At 48.8% G+C, this 19,619-nt stretch overlaps 1 protein-coding gene across 3 annotated transcripts; it reads left to right on the top strand.

Annotated features, from left to right (window-relative positions):
- The first annotated feature begins 2,991 nt into the window (after positions 1-2,991).
- On the top strand, positions 2,992-14,243 carry CEACAM18 (CEA cell adhesion molecule 18). 3 transcript variants are annotated; one of them, XM_064380978.1, is made up of 7 exons: positions 2,992-3,159; positions 4,684-5,031; positions 6,361-6,633; positions 8,280-8,559; positions 9,977-10,112; positions 13,073-13,133; positions 13,432-14,243. In XM_064380978.1, exons 1-7 carry the CDS (start codon positions 3,108-3,110, stop codon positions 13,539-13,541), a joined length of 1,260 nt encoding a protein of 419 aa, XP_064237048.1. In that variant the 5' UTR covers positions 2,992-3,107; the 3' UTR covers positions 13,542-14,243. The 3 variants fall into 3 exon arrangements, with proteins under 3 accessions (XP_064237048.1, XP_012317352.1, XP_012317357.2); XM_012461929.3 differs by having other exon boundaries at positions 8,280-8,555; positions 13,432-13,514; XM_012461934.2 differs by lacking the exons at positions 13,073-13,133; positions 13,432-14,243 and having other exon boundaries at positions 8,280-8,555; positions 9,744-10,023.
- The last annotated feature ends 5,376 nt before the right edge of the window (positions 14,244-19,619 follow it).

Genomic DNA, 19,619 nt, shown 5'->3' with positions numbered 1-19,619 from the left:
CTCTATTTGAGTAGGGTTCAGTTCTTTTCTATGCAGGTTCACCTCTAGGATTCATTACAGATCTACAAATGGGACTAGGCAAAAGCTGTTCATGTTGTTGTGTTTTTAAAAAGTGAACACTAATATAAACTCTGGGCTTTGGGTGCTAATATTGTATCAATGTGGGCTCATCAAATGCAATGAATGTACCACTCTGGTAGTGGGGAATGTTGAGAATGGAGGTGGCTGTGCACGTGGGAGGGCAGGTGATTTATGAAAAACCTCTGTACCTTCTGCTCAATTTTGGTGTAAGCCTAAAACTGCTCTAAAATATTGTTTTGGTTTTTTTTTTCAGACAGAGCCTCACTTTGTTGCCAGGCTGGAGTGCAGTGGCGTGATCTTGGCTCACTTGCAACCTCCACCTCCCAGGTTCAAGAGATTCTCCTGCTTCAGCCTCCCAAGTAGCTGGGACTACAGGCACACACCACTACGCCCAGCTGATTTTTGTATTTTTAGTAGAGACAGGGTTTCACTATGTTGGCCAGGATGGTCTCGATCTCTTGACCTCATGATCCGCCTGCCTCGGCCTCCCAAAGTGCTGGAATTACAGGCTTGAACCACCGCACTCGGCTAATAATTGTGTTTTTAATTGAAAGAACCTGGCCTGGCCCAGTGGCTCATGCCTGTAATCCCAACACTCTGGGATGCCAAAGCAAATGGATCGCTTGAGCCCAGGAGTTGAAGACCAGCCTGGTCAACATGGCAAAATCCCGTCTCTACTAAAAATAAAAATAAAAAAATTCGCCCAATGTGGTGGCACACACTTGTAATCCCTGCTACTCTGGAGGCTGAGGCATGAGAATCACTTGAACTCAGGGGGCGGAGGTTACAGTGAGCCTAGATCACACCACTGCACTCCAGCCTGGAGGACAGAGTGAGACTGTCTCAAAAAAAATTGAAAGAACATAAATGATTGCAAACAGAGGACTGGTTGAATAATTCAACCCATATCCAATCCACTGGAATACTATGCAGCCATGAATAATTAACAGTGATGGTGAAAAGCTGTGCTTCTCCCTCGGGAGTCCAGAACCTGAGGCAGAATGTGGGGAATGCTTCAGAGGAGCTAAAGCCAGAAGACCCACTTTGTTTATATTTCAGAGGCACCGTTTATACTTGAATACTGAGGCAGGCCTATTAACTAACATCAGTGGTAACGAGTGCATTATTTTCCTATTAGAACTGACATGTATGTTTTGCTGTAGGCTGCAAATATTCATATGGGTTTTCAGGGTACAGAAGAAAGCTTCAGAGGTATTTTATAAACCAGTAGACACCCAGAGGTGCATATTCACCTTACCCTGACTGAACTTGGGTTTAACATTTGAAAAGCCTTAAGAAAAACAAAAATTTAACGATATAATTCTGCTACTATAAAAGCGATTTGTATGTGCATGCGTAGGCCAGCTATGACATACCCAAACTGAAAAGACACACAGAAAACATCTGGTTGTATCTCTGGGTGGTTTTAAAAAATGGTATTCATTAAATTATAATAAATAATTTTATATTTATTTTACATACTTATATAGTTGTACATATGAAATGTATGTATAAATCTGTAAATGTTAAATAATATTAAATTAATATGCAAATATGTAAATCAAAAATTTCTACAATAAATTCAAATTCACTCTTTTTGTAATTTAAAAAGTAGGGTGTGTTATCAAAACAAAAGACAAACACATTCCCAAGTATGGTTAGAAAGACCTTGTCAATTCGACATTTCTGAGTTGTTCTCTGTCTCTCTACGTCTTCTCTCTGTATCTCGCTGTGCCTGCATCTTTTTAATTTTTTTGGAGACGGAGTTTCACTCTTGTTGCCCAGGCTGGAGTGTAATGGTATGATCTCAGCTCACTACAATCTCCGCCTCCTGGGTTCAAGCGATTCTCCTGCCTCAGCTTCCCAAGTAGCTGGGGATATAGGCATGCGCCACCACGCCTGGCTAATTTTGTATTTTTCGTAGAGGCAGGGTTTCTCCATGTTTGTCAGGCTAGTTTTGAACTCCTGACCTCATGATCTGCCTGCCTCCGCCTCCCAAAGTGCTGGGATTACAGGCGTGAGCCACCGCGCCCGGCTTTTGTACTTTAAGTAGAGATGGGGTTTCACTATGTTGGCCAGGCTGGTCTCAAACTCCTGACCTCATGATCCATCCTCCTCATCCTCCCAAAGTGCTGGGATTACAGGCGTCAGCCACCATGCCCAGCTGAAGAATACAAAGGTTTTTTAAAAGAAAAGTGAGGAGGATCTCATAAACATTCTGAGATAATTGTCCTAGGCTACAAGGATCCCTAACAAGGGCGACGTCAGTCCAAGTTTGGACAGGAGGTTGCCGTCCAAAGCTTGTCACAGGAGTATTTTTTTGTGGTTGTGGTTGGCTTTTGTACGAGGCTATGGTTTTTGCAGAGTCTTCTGTGAAAGTTTTTGTTATCAGAGAACCCTCACTTCATAGCCTTCCCCACTATATCTCAGGGCTTTTTTGGATTGTGAGAACTTTCACGAAGGGACCTGGTTACACGCACACTGGTTCAGATATAGAAGAGCATGCACCATGGCTATTGACAATGGCGGCAGGAGGAATATTTAGTGACACAGATAAATAGTCCACTGTGGAGGAGAAAAGCAGCCGGTGGTAAAACAGCCCCAGGCAATTTAAAAGCTGGGCCCTGCATAGGAAAACCAAGCCAAATAGAAACGAGACGTCCATGAGGAGCCTGATGTCCTGTCTTTGAGGTGCTTGGCTATATTTTCTGGTTTTCCCATCAGTGAGCCTGTGTTTTTTTTGTTGTTGTTGATTTGTTTTTTTCATGGCCAGAGAAAAAAATGTAAATAAATATAAAAATAAGTAAATAACTAATGAACTCAAGGCACCACAGGCCATAAAGATAAGGTCCTCCCCAGGCCCCACCCCTGCTGATCAGAGTCCACCCTGGGGAGGAAAGGCGGATCTGAGGGCCGGGAGACGAGACTGGCAGCCTCTGTGCCAGGAAACACAGGTCTGTGAGGGAGCAGAGGAGGTGGCTGCGTCTCTGGAGGGACCCCTTGTCCTGGAGGACCCCAGGCAACTCATGGACCTTTCCAGACCCAGAGGGAGCCTGTGGAGGGAGTTCTTCCTCGTGGGTAAGAGACGCTGGATGCTGGATGAGCTTCCCGGGACTGAGGGAAGGGTAGCTAGGGGCAAAGTGGGGAGGAGTGGGCTGGGACCATCCCCATCCAGGGGCATAGTCAGAAACTCCCAGAGCGGGGATGGGGGAGAGCGGAGGGGGTAGGAACCTCAGCAGGACTTTCATGAGCTCACACACCTGGGCACAGCTTGCCCCCAGACACAGCCCTGTACAGACCCACAGATGTGGTGTTACACACACACACACACACACACACCCTGCATTTCTATCCATGCCCAGGAACCTTCACCCTCACCTCCCTGCACTCACCTCCCACTGGGTGCCCCAATCTGCCCCATCCTCTTCCCCACCTCTCACGCCAGATCCCTTCCCAGCCCCTCACCTTTGCCCAGGACGCTCTGTGCCCCCAAAGAGCATGACTGTCCTGCTTTACCACGTGTACTGTCCTTGAACAGGTGCAGTGTCCACACATGAGGCCTGGAACCGGAGGCTCAGGCATCTCTGCCTCCTCCACACGGCTCAGACTTGGGGTTCAGAGGGCAGTGGACACCTGCCATGTCATACGTGGTAACAGGCTCCCACCTCCATTCACACCCACTCCAGTGAATTTAGATGCAAAGTCAAAGACATGTGGACGATCTCAGGGGAGTATTTCTCACCCAGTCATCACTGAGCTCCCCCGGTGTCCAGCCTGTGCTTAGGAGTGCTGGGGACTCAGTGGTGACTGAGACAGGGCAGCCCTGCCCTCCTGGAGCCCATAGTCCAGGGCAAGATATAGATATGGGACCAGACTCTGAGTACCCCCAGAAGTCAAGGCTGGGATCGGGAGAGCCCAGGAGGAGCTGGGGGAGCTCAGAGGGGACACCTGACCCAGGCTGGGGTGGAGGAGACATCCAAGCTGAGACCTGAGTGATGAGTAGAAGTGAGTCAGCAAGGAGGATGCAGATGGAGAGGAGGGAGCAGGAGTCAGTGTGCCAGGAATGGGGAACAGCGTGTGCGAAGCCTGGAGTTAGGAGGTGTGGTGCACCAAGAGAGCTGTTTAGGCCTGGGGCATACAGTGTGGCAGTCATATCTTCTGATACATAACTACATAGATAAATGAGTGAATAACTGAACAGGATGGGGTAGGTGAGCTCCATAAGGAGGCTAGATGAGTCACAAATACCAGCTCTGGCTGAGAGTGTCTCATATGCCTGCCTAAGGGTTTGGACTTTATCCTGAGAGCATTGGGGAGCCATAGAAGGTGCTTGAGCAGAGGAGAGCAGAGTCACAACTTGGGCTCATTAAGATTTAAATAACTGTCACATGAGAATGGATTGGAGACTGCATGGCCAGGGAGGAGGGCTTGGGAGAAGATAAGGATAAAACGGACCAGGGCAGGGGCTGAAGGGAGGCACAGGAGGGGACAGGCTGGGGACTCTACCAGGAACCAGAAACTCTTGCATGGTTCACTAGCGTTTCTGGAGATCGTTCCCTGGACGGTGTCGATCTCTGTGTCTTTTCTCCTTGTCTTCCTCAGCCAGTCTGCTGGCCTGTGGGATCCGCCAGGCCTCCGGCCAAATCTTCATCACCCAAATACTGGGGATAAAGGGATATTCGACTATCCTTGCCGTGGACAACGTCCCCGAGGATGTCCAGGAATACAGCTGGTACCGGGGTGCAAACGACAGCGCGGGAAACATGATTATCAGCTACAAACTGCCCAGTACCCAGCAGCCTGGGCCCATGTACACTGGCAGGGAGAGGGTGAACAGAGAAGGCGACCTGGTCATCAGGCCAACTGCATTAAATGACACAGGAAACTACACCGTTCGGGTGGTTGCCAGCAATGAGACCCACAGAGCAACCGGCTGGCTGGAGGTTGTAGGTGGGTGAGCAGGTGCCCCATTTCCTGACTCCCAAGGAGAGCTAGACATGGCAGCCCTGGGAGTGTGAATGCTCCAAGATCACCCTGTTCCCCTCCCTCACCCACCTCTGCATGACAATAGGAGCCTCGGCAGGTGGGGGACATTCACTACCTTCAAAGTATTCGAAGTGATTGTCAGTGTATTTATCAGCTTTCTACTGCTCCATAACAAAGAGTCACACGCATAACAGCCTAAAACAGTACCCTTTCATTATTGCATCATTTCCAGGGGGTCCACGGCCCAGGTATATGGCTGAATCAAAAGACCAGGTGTAGCTGAGCTGAGGCTTCTGCTCTGAGTCTCACAAGGCTTTGGCCAGGGCTGTGGTCTCATCTGGAGGCTTAACTAGGGGAGAGTCTGCCTCCAGGCTCACTCAGGATGCTGGCTCAATTTATTTCCTTGTGGCTATGGGACTCAGGGCCCAGTGGGCTGCTTACTGGTTGTTGGACAGAGACCCTTGGGTCCTAGAAGCTGCTGAAATCCCTGCCACGTGGCTGTGCCCACTGGCTTTTCACACCATGGCTGTTTGTGCCTTCAAGGCCAGCTGGAGTGTCTGCTAGGACAGAGGCTTACATGCCATCAGGTAATGACGGGAGTGACATTCATTGGACTTTGTCATATTCCACAGGTTAGAAGCAGCTCCTGGGTCCCCCTCACACTTGAGAGAAGGAGAGGACACAGGCATGACACCAGGAGTGGAAATCATGGAACGGCCCTGGAATCCTGTGTACCACGGACAGCTCCTGGGGGCTCTGAGAGGGAGAGGAGGGGAGGATAGAGTTGGAAGACAAGCAGTCCTGTATTTGACAGTGGCTGCAATTACAAACCTCATTTGCATTCCCTCTGTGTTCCTCAGTTTCCTCATCTGTAGAGCAGGGAGGAATCTACCATTGTGGTCTGTTGCAGCACTGGAGGGAGTATTCGTGAAGTGAATGGGACTCCAATAATAGAGCAGTATTGCGTAGTCAAATGCCACCTCTCACGCAGAGCCTCTCATGGCTTCTGGATGAGGGTCCTGGTTTAGGGGTTCAGAAACAATGATTAGTCCACATGTTCATGCCAAGAGCTCACCATGAAGGCAGCAGACACCACAGCAAAGGCCCACACCTCGGCAGCCTCACTGCCCTGTGCCTACTTCTCTGCCCTTCTCAGCTCCCTTGCCAGGATGCCAGATCTTATCTAACAGCTCCTGGCTTCTCTCCATCATGCCCAGAAGTCCCCTGGAGAGGAGCAGAGCTTGGGGAAGCAGATCCTACTTCTAACTGTCTTCTCCTTCCTGCTTCTCCCAGAGTTGGGAAGCAATCCGAGCCTCTCAGTCAACGCCACCTCCCTGGTAGAGAACATGGATTCCGTGGCTGCCAATTGCCACACCAATGCCACCAACATCACGTGGTATGTGAATTATGGACCCATATCTGGCAGTGACCGGATGAGAATTTCCCCAGATGGCAAGACCCTCGTCATCCTCAGGATTAGGCGTTCTGAGAGAACTCTTCAGTGTGCAATAGAGAGTTTCCCAGACATCTTCCAGAGGAGTGAAGTCATCTCTCTGACTGTGTCCTGTGAGTGGTCTGGGCTCCTGGAACTGAAGCCAGGGGTGGGCTCAGGGTCTTCTGGGGATAGGAATGGGTTAGCACACGTCAAGCTGGAGAGAGGGGACATCCTGGGCCAGCCTGCAGTCAGCTTGATCTGGGTTGCAATTAGTTCAAGCTCTTGAGCCCTGTGGACTTGGGAGCTGTCCTCGCTACTCAGTACCATGGTACACTTGAGTTTGAAATGGGGACTCCAATCTCCATTTCTAAGATTAGAAATGGTCAGTGTGCCTTTGTGGAGGTCTGCTTTTGTGTAAAGAGGGGACTATTACAACGATTGGTTCTTAAATTGATGTTCAATTTATTAAGTTTTCAAGCCCTCGAGACTTCAAATTCTGCTCATTAATTTCTTTTCTCCTAAATTTAGTATAGTCACCGTCACTCTTTCACTGAAATTGAACAGACTATGCTCCCTTAAACAGAGTTTTATTTAAATTTAGGCATTCCATACATTCTTTTTTCTTTATAGCCCTTCAGCTGCCTACGGGGCAAGTTCGCAACCCAGCAATACCCCCACAAGTTCTCAGACAGCTCTTGTAAATCTAATACGCTGAACTGATAAATACATTAACACTTAGATTCTTTCCAGTGTTCCAGGACTGCTCACAGAGTTTAATACACTCTTCTAATCTTTCAACTGAAAAACATAATCAAACATTTAAAATCACTTTTACATCTGGAACCCTCTAGTGGTCTGTCAGATCTCCTAAAGCACAGGCTATGGCGCCCATCCCGTGGAAGCTTGGGATGAGGGGTGAACGACTGCTGACCTCCACACAGCTGTTTACAGGTCAGGCTTGGAACCGAGACCCAGGATCCAGAGGCTGCAGCTGCTCAGGGTGGTTGCTCCCGGGCCCTGAGACTGACTCGATCTTTCTGTGTTAATGGGAGTCATAAAGTCCTACGCCTCTTCCTCTGAGCCTCATTGTTTCCCACCAATAATATGGGTCAATAGTGGAACCAGTCACATGGGTTGTTCTGGGAATTCAACAAATGTGGGGACAGGCACAGGGCTTAGGACAGTGTCTGGCACACAGTAGGCCCATGTGATTGCTTTTGCTTCACCAGTTTTTGTTGTTGTTGTTGTTGTTTTGAGACAGAGTTTCACTCTTGTTGCCCAGGCTGGAGTACAATGTAGTGATCTCGGCTCACTGCAACCTCTGCCTCCCTGGTTCAAGTGATTCTCCCGCCTCAGCCTCCCGAGTAGCTGGGATTACAGGCATGTGCCACTACTGCCAGCTAATTTTTTATTTTTAGTAGAGATGGGGTTTCTCCAAGTTGGTCAGGCTGGTTTTAAACTCCTGACCTCAGGTGATCCACCCGCCTCGGCCTCCCAAAGTGGGAGGGATTACAGGAGTGAGCCACTGTGCCCGACCTTACTCCACCAGTTTTCTTACAATGTGAAGGGAACTGTGGGGTGGCCCCCAGTAGTCCCTTCATTATGGAAGACGCTCTTCTGGTTATTATTGTTGACACAACTGCCTTGCCTGGCGTTGGTCTAGGGGTCGGCTTGAGGTGTGCTGTGGGGAAACCTCCTGGCTGGGGAAGTTCTTCATGAGACGGGACCCCCGAAGGGTCAGAACCATAGCCCTGGGCCTCCTGTCCTGTCTCTACAGATGGGCCCGACTATGTGCTGCTGAGGAGCAATCCATATGCTTTTAATGGCATCATGAAAGCTGAGATCGGCTCCCAGGTGGAAATGGAGTGTGTTGCCTATTCTTTGCCGGCTCTCAAGTACCACTGGATCCACAACGGCTCCCTCCTGAACATCTCAGATGCAACGATGAATCTCTCAAGTCTGGCCTGGGAGCAGATGGGCAGTTACCGATGCATTGTGGAGAACCCTGTGACACAGCTGACCTTCTATGAGGACATCAGGATCCAGGCCCCCCGTGAGTGCAGCAGCTCCCCTCCCGGCTCATGCTCTGCACATCTCCCTGCCTCCATGCCCTGCTAGGCAGTGCCCACCCTCAGGAGTGTCACCTCCACCCTGCCATGCCATGCTCACAACTTCTGGGTGAAATCTCCCCGTCCTCTGAGGTCTGGGTTCAAAGCTGCCTCTTCTGTGAATCCTCTGAAGTCCTCAGATCAGAGCCAGGGTGGCTCCCAGGGGGATAAGAGCAGCAGACGTTGGCTGAGCACTTACTATGTGCTGCTTCTGTTCTAACCAGTGTGACCTTCACCATCTCTCCATGGACTAAGTGCATGTGATTAGCATCACCTCCATTTTACAGGGGAGAAAACTGAGCCCCACGGAGTCTGAGTGTTTTATTCAAGGCTTCATCGCTCCATAACCCATGGAAGAGTGGTATTCAAGTTCAGGCGGGCTGAACCCACAGTCTATGCCCTCAACTGCTCCCCTCAGCTGCTCCAAGATGAGGAATTAAAAAGATGCAGGGATGGGATGGGTGGAGGGGATTAGAGATTTGGCATGGCCGTGGCGTCAGAAACTTGGCTTGGGAGTGAGTTTGTAAATGGGGAAAGCATCTTCTCAGCAAATCCTCTGCATCAGGGAGAGAGACTGACGTGCTCAGGGAGAGAGCAGAGGAGTGGGGCAGGTGAATGCCAGGCTCTGCAGCACAAGGTTCTGGGTCCAGATCCCCACTCTGCTGCTGCCCATCTCCAGGAACCTGGGACAAGCAGCTCCATCATTCTGACACTCAGTTTCCTCAACTGTAATGAAAGGATAAGAATCCCTGCATGAAAAGGGTGCCGTGAGAGTAACATAAAACTGTACAAGAAAGTCCAGGAGACGTTACAGGATGTGGTCTGCAGATTTCAGCCACATCACACCACTTCCTAAGCACCTGCTATGCACCAGACACGATGTGTGCATGCAGCCCTCCAAATCATCTGTTCACGTTTTTCTCTTCTCCTGGACTCCGAGCTCCAGGAGGGCAGAAGCTGGGTGAGCTTTTTGTTTGCCATTTGTCCTCAGTGCTTGGCACAATGCCCAGCATATAGTTGGTGCTCAGTGAACATCTGTGCAATGAGTTAATGACCCTGTGTCACCCCTTCCAGTCACTGTCTCTCTCCTTACGAGGGTTTATTCTTCTCTATTCACTTACGGCTGCCTGCAGTTGAGACATCTCTTTGCTTCACCGTCCTCTGTCCACTTCCCAGCTCGAATGTCAGCCCCATGGGTGCAGGGAGTGTGTTTTGTTCGCTGCTGAATCGCCAGTACCGGGAAGAGTGCTTTGCTGGTAACAGATGTTGACAAATCTTTGAAGAACAGTTGTGGTTGAGTGAAGAGATGAGTGAACACATGAATGGGTGAGTCGTGGTCCTGACCCCCGGTGTCCTCTTCCTCCAGGGATCTTATCTGTTGTCCACAGAGAGTTCTCCATCTTGGAACCCACAGTGGTGCTCCTCATCGTGTGGATAGTGGCGGCTGGCGTCTACCTCTGTGGAGTCCTGATCCATGCTCTGATCAACCGCTACTCAAACAGGTGCCCTCATTGCTCTGGGTCAAGGGTGGGGTGTTGGTTGGGTGCTGGGCCTCAGGGCCCAGCCCTCCCTCCAGAGGGGGAGGCAGAGCCAGAGGGGAAGGGATAAGCCAGGAACTGGATTGTCAGGGATCATCTGGGGCAGATAGCTCAGCTTCCAGGACCTGAAGCTGATGGGAGCGAGGGAAGGTATAGAGCCAGCCATGCTTCTAAATAGCCGTGGGGCTTCATCCAGCAACTTCCCTTCTCTTTAGAAGTTTCTTTGTGTTTACAAATGGATATTAAGGTTTACCTAGAGGGACAGGTAAAAAAATGAGAAGTGTGCATGTCAATTCCTGGGACACAGTTGTCCCCTGCTACAAAGTGAAGTTGGGGAAATAGGTATCAGCAGTCAACTATGCAGGGAGAAGAGACTGAGTGGTGGGATGGTTAGGGTCTGGGTTCAAACTCTAGCTCTGCTACCTGTAGGCTAGGTTACCTTGGGTAGGTCACTTCTCATAGCTCATCCTCAGCCCACCTGAAGAATGCAAGGAGCAACTCCTGCCTGAAAGGTGATGTCGGGGTTAGAGACACATCTTGGAGGATAAAGGGACTTGCAGTGTTCTCAGCATAGAGTAGACCAGAGTTTCTCAACTTCAGCACTATTAACATTGGGACCATCATTCTTTGATGAGGAAGGGGAGGCAGTAAGGCTGTTCTGTGCCTTGTAGGACATTTAGCACCATCCCGGCCTTTACCGGTTAGACGGTAGTAGTAACTACCACCAACACGCCAGTTCAGAAAACCAAAAATGTCTCTAGACACCACAGAGATCACATGGGAGGCAACCCCAGGAACGCCATTGCATGGGAAGAGAACAGAGTTCAAAGCGGAAACAGAATTCTCATATTCGGGGAACAGCAGAGAAAAGGGGATTGCAAAAGCAGACTGAGAGAGTGGCCATGACCTGGGGGGGTTCAGGTCAATGGCAGAAACGGGAGCTGGGAGGTCAGCAAGGTCTTGGAAATGCAGGGCTGTTGGCCAGTCTTCAAGGGAGGTCTCAAGACACAAGGTCTCAGAGAATTCAGCTGAGCAGGAGTGGGCATCTGCCTTAGAGCAAATCCTCCCTGGGGGCAGGTCCCTCCTGGACCTGGAACCACATTCTTCAGAAGGGCTACGGAAGGTGCCAGAGTTCGGAGTGGGGCAGGGAACTCGTGTGGACAGGGCTCCAGGCTCCCTCCTTGTTCCCATAAATGGACTCCATTTGTTCTTGTGGGCCCCTCCCCTATAAAAATATTAAAAACTATATTTTATCTCTCTGTTGATATAGACATGTATAAATTACAGGGTGGGTTTTATTTAGCTTTTTCTTCTGGTTTTAGAAGAAAGTGAAACATTTTTGTGAGTCCGAAAAGTATAGTGGGCTTTAGTGCCTCTGTGCATAATGATCCTGCTTCCACTTGAATTTCTTCAGATGAAAAGTTTCCAGGGGTTTCTATCCTGGTGTTCAAAGCCGTTGATGGAGACCTCCAAGTTTCACTTTGGATGTCTCCATTAAGTCAACCTCAGTGTCTCATTCACTTGTTCCTCATTTGGTTTCTCGGTCGCCCCACATTTCACCAAGCTCCTGGCTTTATTCTTGGGCCTCTGATGAGCAAAAGATGAACAAGCTGCTCTCCCTGCTCCCAATAATGTTACAGCTACCACGATCTAGACCCTCCCTTCAGCAGTCACACCCGCTCCCCTTCTCCCTCCCTCAAAGATCACCCTGCAGTTACTCAGATTTTAACCATGACTGGATCTGGATACCACCCAAAAGACACAGAAGTGGCGTTTCCTAGAATAAATGGTGGGGCAAGGTGGAGCAGAGGAGACACACAGCCTCCATGTATGGGTTTTCACTAACATGTTAGTTAAAGACTTTAGAAGATATATATTAAATTATCTTAGTATTTAGATACTGAGCCTATTTATGATTATTACATGGTCCCTTCATGAAAGAGCCTATAACGTTGACCAGACAGTGAGACAGAAGGCATTCAAGCCTGTGTGTGCTTTACTTCCCGTGTGCAAAATGGGATTAATACTGGTTTCAACCTCACAGGGATATCTCCTATGGGGATAAAGTAAGCTCTTCTGGTAAATGCCTTGGAACAAGGGTTGGTACACAGTAACTACTTCATAAAATCTCAGATATTATTATTAATGCCATCATATTATTCAGTGTACAATTCCAAACTGATTGTGATAAACTCAAGAAAGTTCAAGAGGGTTTCAAAGAGTGTATCTGAATCACCTCATCTTCCACCACGTGGAAGGATCCCCCTGGCCTGGCAGAACAACCTCCTCATGGCCAAAAAACCTACACCATGTCACTGTACCATTCCTCTCAAGGGTGCCATGGTCTCTGTGGTCTGACACCTCCAATCTGATATGAGAGCAGGGGTCTGGGAGTCAGAGAAGCCAGGTTGGGAATATTGGCCTCTGTTCTGTTCTGGCTGTGTGACCTGGGGCAAGTAACTTTACCTCTCTGGACCCTCATGTCTTCATCTACAAATGGGGTCAATGTATCTGTCTTGCTTGGCTGTTGGGAGGGCTAAAGGTAACCCTGTCATAAGCTACAAGTGCCTGGCATATAATCAGTGTGAAATAAATTACTATTACTACCTTCATCGTTATTGTTACCCCTGGTAATTAGAGCAGCAATGCCATCCCCTTCCTCGGCTTCGCCCGGCCTCTTTTCCCCAAACAATGGCACCTTCCTCCAGTGCCCTTGGAAATCTTTAAAAGTGTGGAATGTTGAGAACTCTCAGTGCAGAGGTGAAGCCCCAGACCATCTCCTCCATAGGGTCCCATGTGGGGAGGAATTGGGTTTGGGCTTGGGCTTGGTGGGAAGCTGGGCCCCTTCACCTCTCTCTACCCAGGATTCTCCTGTGTTTCTTAGAGATCTGAGATGTGACTTCTTCCCTGATTTCTCCCCATAGGACAAATCGGGCCACTTGAGTGTCCCCCTCAGGCCTGAGGACAAGACCAGCGGGCAAACAGGTGAGGAGAGGGTGATGGAGAAGGGCTGGGGGTCCCCATAGGGTCGGCAAGGCTGGAAAGGGCCCAGGGTCTCTTTGGAGGTGACTGACAAGAGAGGGACTCAACCAAGTCACACCGAGGTCTGGAGATGGAGGCTCTGGTGGGAGGTCTGCAGACCCGACCTGGGACTGGGGGATGACGTCATGAGCAGTGTGACCATTGGGCGCTCCATCTGCCAATCAGAGCTTGCCAATGGGGTGCAGGCCGGGGCGGGCCATGCGCAAAGCTGGGATCTAATTCAACGCACTTCCTCCCTCAGCTCCTGTGCTTCCAGCTTTTCGGATATTCACCCATGGAATCAACAGCAATGCTGCAAACTTAAGGTCAAGGGGTCCCCACTCAGTGGTTGCTTCATTGAGTGCCGGGTGAGAGAAGAGACCTCAGAATCAGGCAGGGATTAAATTCCAGCTCTGCCCTGAGTAGCTGAGTAACCTGAACGCAGCCCCAGTGAGGTTTCTGCATCTGGAGGCACCGTGGAACCATTAAGTCGGCCTGATGAGCGCATCTGTCAGCTCAAATATTCACTTTTCTTTGGTGACAACATTTAAACTCCTCTCTTTTAGCTATTTTGAAATATTCAGTTAATCCAAATACATTATTCTGTTATTTGGAACAACACGGATGAACCTAGAGGTTGTTATGTTGAGTGAAATAAGCCAGGAACAGAGAGACACAAATACCTACGATCTCACTGTATTTGGAACCTAAAATAGTCGACCTCAGAGAAGTAGAGAAGAGAATGGTGGGCACCAGAGGCCGGGGCGGGGAGTGACTGATTGGATGGGGAAAGAGAGAGGTTGGCCATCAGGCAAGCACTTTCAATCAGACAGGAGGAAGAAGCTCTGATGTCCTGTCGCACAGCATGGAGGGCTGTTAATTCTACAGGAATCAGCCCGGGACTCCTTTGCTGGAGGGGTTGTGAATCCTCAAACTGGCCCATTTCTGCAGTTTCTCACTTTCGGGTCTTGATCTCCAAGTACTCATTGCCAGCGGCCTCTTGTCTCTGTGGGTACTGAGGGCCTCACATTATGGAAACTAAGGGATGCATAGGGGATCTCTCCTGCCTCTGAGGAGGGGGCGGCCAGGGCTGAGGGAGACTGGTGTGGGGGCTGTCGGCTGCCTGGGATTCAATCAGGGCTCCCTGAATGGAGAGAGAGAAGGGAGTCAGAGTAGAGCAGTGGGGCCAGCAGGTGCCAGAGAGAGTCCAGGAAAGAGACTCAGGAGTTCCTTCCTCCATTCAACCCATGTGCAGTTTGCTGAAATCTCTTTCATACCTTCCTCTAATATTTAGTACTCAATTATCGCCTTATTTGGTGTTTGCTAATCTGATTAACTTCCGACAACAACTCCATAATAAGATTTTTTTTTTTTTTTTGAGATGGAGTCTCGTTCTCTTGCCCAGGCTGGAGTGCAGTGGTGCCATCTCAGCTCACCATCTCCCGGGTTCAAGCGATTCTCCTGCCTCAGCCTCCTGAGTAGGAGAGACTACAGGCACGTGCCACCATACCCAGCTAATTTTTTGTGTTTTTAGTAGAGACTGGGTTTCACCATGTTAGCCAGGATAGTCTCGATCTCCTGACCTCCTGATCTGCCTACCTCAGCCTCTCAAAGTGCTGGGATTACAGGTGTGAGCCTCCGAACCTGGCCCATAGTAAGATATCATTACTGTCTCCATTTTACAAATTTGAAAACTGAGGTAGAAATGGTAAGTACTCTGCACAAACTCCCTCTTACACCAGGACCCAATGCAGTCGGTTCCTTCTGACCCCAAAGCCTGGCCTCCTGCTGAGGCCCCCTGTGTGTGAGGCCCTGAGGCGGTTTTAGATGGACCGTGGTGGACACGGAAGACGTGGGCCCTGGCCTCCTGCAGCTCACTCTTTAATTGAAGGAGGTGGCAATAAATGACTGTCAAAGAAATGAATATCTATGTGTGAATTATGATAAGGTGAGCAGAAAGAGGGCAAGTGACAGAGAACTACAGGGCCTTGATTCAGACGCGGCACCTGCCCTTGGGAAGCTCTCAGTTTGGTGCTGTGGGGAAGACGAGTCAGTCAAAGAAATTATATCCCTGTCATAGGAAGAATAATGGCCCCTCCAAAATGTCCATGCCCCAACCCCCTGGAACCTGTGGATCTGTTACCTGACATGTCTAAAGGGACTTTACAGGTGGAATTAGGTTAAGGATATTGAGATGGGGAGATTTTCCTGGATTACTTGGGTGAGTCCAGTGGAATCACAGGGATCCTTACAAGTGAAAGGAAGAGGGTATAATAGAAAGATTGGAAGATGCCAGGCTGCTTGCTTTGCAGACAGAGGGAGGGACTTGAGCCAAGGAATGCAGGCACCTCAAGAAGCTGGAAGAGGTGAGAAAGTGCATCACCCCCTGGATCTTCCAGAAGGAACTGACCCTGACGGCCAATGCCTCGATTTTAGCCCAGTGACACCCATTTTGGGCTTTTGACTGTAAAAACTTAAAGTTAATCTATGTATGTTGTTTGAAGCCAGGAAATGTGTGGTCATTTGTCACAGCAGCCACAGGAAACTACTACAGACTCAGACAGTGGAGAGAGACAGAGGCTGCCTGGGAGGCTCCTCCTTCATCTCTGCCCTTCCCTGCTGCTCCCCTGCACTGCAGATGCTCCATGGAACTGTCGCACACACACACCACATCTCAGCACGCTATTATCAAGGTCACCGCGATCTCCACTTGGCTGAGTCCAGATGTCCACCTTGCAGTCTTCTCCTTCCTGGACTTTGCAGCAGCAGAGGACCTAACTGTTCACCCTCCCTACACAGAAGCGCTTCTTGACTCGACTATAGGACATTGTTCTTTCTGGGTCCATTCACCTTCTCGGCAGCCCTTTTGCCAGATGCGCCACATCTCCCTGACCCTAAATATCAGAGCAGCCCTGAGCTCTCCTTCTTTACTTTTGTTTTATGTCCTCATCCACTCTGTAGACTTCATGCCATCAATAGGCTGACGACTTCCAAATTTACACCCAGCCCACTCCCCTCTCCTACAATAGTCCTTGATCCAATAGTATACTTCAAACCCACACATTCTTGTCCAAAGGCACACAAAATGCAACCTATTCTATCTAAACTTCTCCTTCCCCCCGCCCCCTATCTTTCTCTCTCTTTTTTTTGACAAAGAGTCTCGCTCTGTCACCCAGGCTGGAGTGCAGTGGCTCACCGATAAGCAACTTCAGCAAAGTCTTAGGATACAAAATCAACATGCAGAAATCACAAGCATTCCTATACACCGATAACAGACTTAAAGAGAGCCAAATCAAGAACGAACTGCCATTCACAATTGCTACAAAGAGAATAAAATACCTAGGAATACAACTAACAAAACATGTAAAGGACCTCTTCAAGGAGAACTACAAACCACTGCTCAAGTAAATAAGAAAGGACACAAACAGATGGAATAACTTTCCACGCTTATGGTTAGGAGAATCAAAAATGGCCATACTGCCCAAAGTAATTTAAAGATTCAATGCTATCCCCATCAAGCTACCTATGACCCTCTTCACAGAACGGGAAAAAAACCACCTTAAACTTCATATGGAACCAAAAAAGAGCCCACATAGCCAAGACAATTCTAAGCAAAAAGAACAAAGTTGGAGGCATCACGCTACCTAACTTCAAACTATACTACAAGGCTACAGTAATCGAAACAGCATGGTACTGGTACCAAAACAGAGATATAGACCAATGGAACAGAACAGAGGCCTCAGAGGCAACACCACACATCTACAACCATCTGATCTTTGACTATCCTGACAAAAACAAGCAATGGGGAAAGGATTCGCTGTTTAATAAATGGTGCTGGAAAACTGGCTAGTCATGTGCAGAAAGCAGAAACTGGACCCCTTTCTGACACCTTACACTAAAATTAAGTCCAGATGGATTAAAGACTTAAACATAAGGCCTAACACCACAAAACCCCTAGAAGAAAACCTAGGCAAAACCTTTCAGGACATAGGCATAGGCAAGGAAGGACTTCATGACTAAAATACCAAAAGCATTGTCAACAAAAGTCAAAATAGACAAATGGGATCTAATTAAACTCCAGAGCTTCTGTACAGTGAAAGAAACAATCATTAGAGTGAACCGGCAACCAACAGAATGGGAAAAAATTTTTGCAATCTACCCATCTGACAAAGGGCTAATATCCAGAATCTACAAAGAACTAAAACAGATTTATAAGAAAAAAACAAACCCATTCAAAAGTGGGTGGAGGACATAAACAGACACTTTTCAAAAGAATACATTTATGAGGCCAAGAAACATATGAAAAAATGCTCATCATCACTGGTCATTAGAGAAATGCAAATCAAAACCACATTAAGATACCATATCACACCAGTTAGAATGGCGATCGTTAAAAAATCTGTAGACAACAGATGCTGGAGAGGATGTGGAGAAATAGGAACACTTTTACACTGTTAGTGGGAGTGTAAATTAGTTCAACCATTGTGGAAGACAGTGTGGCTATTCCTCAAGGACCTAGAAATAGAAATTCCATTTGACCCGGCAATCCCATTACTGGTTTATAATACAATGATTTATAATCCAAAGGATTATAAAGACACATGCACATGTATGTTCATTGTGGCACTGTTTACAATAGAAAAGACCTGGAACCAACCCAAATGCCATCGATGATAGACTGGACAGGGAAAATGTGGCACATATACACCATGGAATACTATGCAGCCATAAAAAACGATGAGTTCCTGTCCTTTGTAGGACATGGACGAATCTGGAAACCATCATTCTCAGCAAACTGACACAAGAACAGAAAATCAAACACCGCATGTTCTCACTCATAGGTGGGTGTTGAACAATGAGAATACATGAACACAAGGAGGGGAGCATTACACCCTGGAGTCTGTTGTGGGGAATAGGGGAGGGACAGCGGGGGTGTAGGGAGGTTGGGAAGGGATAACATGAGGAGAAATGCCAGATATAGGTGACGGGGGGATGGAGGCAGCAAACTACATTGCCATGTATATACCTATGCAACAATCCCGCATGTTTTGCACATATATCCCAGAACCTAAAGTACAATAAAATATATATTTTTTAAAAAAAGAACATGTGGTGAATATACAAACAACGGAGTATTACCCTTTAAAAAGAAGGATATCCTGTGACACCTTACAACATGGGTGAACCTTAAGGATATATGTTAAGTCAATCATCTAATCACAAGGTGAGAGATACTGTATGATTTCACTTATATGACGTATCTAAAGTAGTCAAATTCACAGGGAAAGAAAGTAAAATTGGTGGTTTCTGGGGCTGCAGGAGGGAGAGGAGGATGGAAGGGAAAGGGAGGAGTTGTTGTTTAACAAATATGGATTTTCAGCTGTGGCTCAAAGAAGCCCAGGTACAGCTTGGGCCGTTGCTTCAGAGGGTGCAAGCCATAAGACTTGGTGGCTTCTACATGATGTTTTAAGCCTTCAGGTGCACAGAATGCATTGCAAATGTTAAGCATTTTCCCTGGCCTCTCCTCACCAGATGCCAGGAGCTCCCTCCCCTCCCCACTGTGAGAATTAAACACGTTTCCGACTGAGAATGCCCGTGCAGGTCCAACCACCGTCCTTCCTTGTCTACAGGATGCCAGGGCCTAGGCTGACTCTCCCCTCCCCACCACAGTGCCCTCCCAAGCAGCATCCAAGGACTATGTTAAAACACAAATCAGACCAATCCCTCTCTCGCTAAAACATTTCCATGGCTGCTCATCTTATGTGGAAGAAAATCCTAGCACTCCCCATCCTACCAGGTTGCACAGGACAGAGCCCCCGCTGACCTCACCAGAGGCACCTCACCCCTCACTGTGGGTCTGCACTCCCTGAGCAGGTGCGCACCGAGTTTCTCAGACATCCCAGGCTGTCCCTTCACCAGTTGCATGGCTCTTGCAAGTCCTTCCTGCAGGAATGCTCTCCCCAAGGCAGCCCCGTCTCCCTGTTTCAGCTCAGAGGCCGTCTCCTCAGAAACGCCTTCCTGATTCTACAAACCACGCTACTCCCTCTCATCACCCCTTCACTTTTCTGAGTTCCTGTGGTTTCTGTGGTCTCCTCACCACGTCCCCTTCTCCAGCGAGGCCAGAGCTCCTGTCGCTCCACCGGCTCCCAGCTTTTCCTGCCCCAGCTGCCTTCCCAGCTTTGGTCAGGCAGGACTGGAGAGGCAGCCTGGGGCCCCAGGACTCGTTTCTGGTCAGCCTCACGCTTGTCTTCTCGCCTGAGAAGGTTCGGGTTTTCCCTGAGCTTCTTCCCTCCAAAACCAGATCCCTACGCCCCCCGCCGCCTCTCCTTCATTCGGCAGAAGGTGCGCGCCTGCTCTTCATCCTTAATGCCACACGGACGGGCTTGGGAAGCCCCACCCAGGCTCCAGACCCCGGAACTGCACGAGGGCACCGGTGGGCGCTGGGAGGAA

This window comes from Aotus nancymaae, unplaced genomic scaffold (genome assembly GCF_030222135.1).
Source record: "Aotus nancymaae isolate 86718 unplaced genomic scaffold, 86718_ANA_hifiasm-v0.15.2.pri h1tg000028l, whole genome shotgun sequence".
NCBI classification, from domain to species: domain Eukaryota; kingdom Metazoa; phylum Chordata; class Mammalia; order Primates; family Aotidae; genus Aotus; species Aotus nancymaae.
Note: the sequence above shows the minus strand (reverse complement) of the source record. Positions and strands in the feature narration are given on the sequence as shown.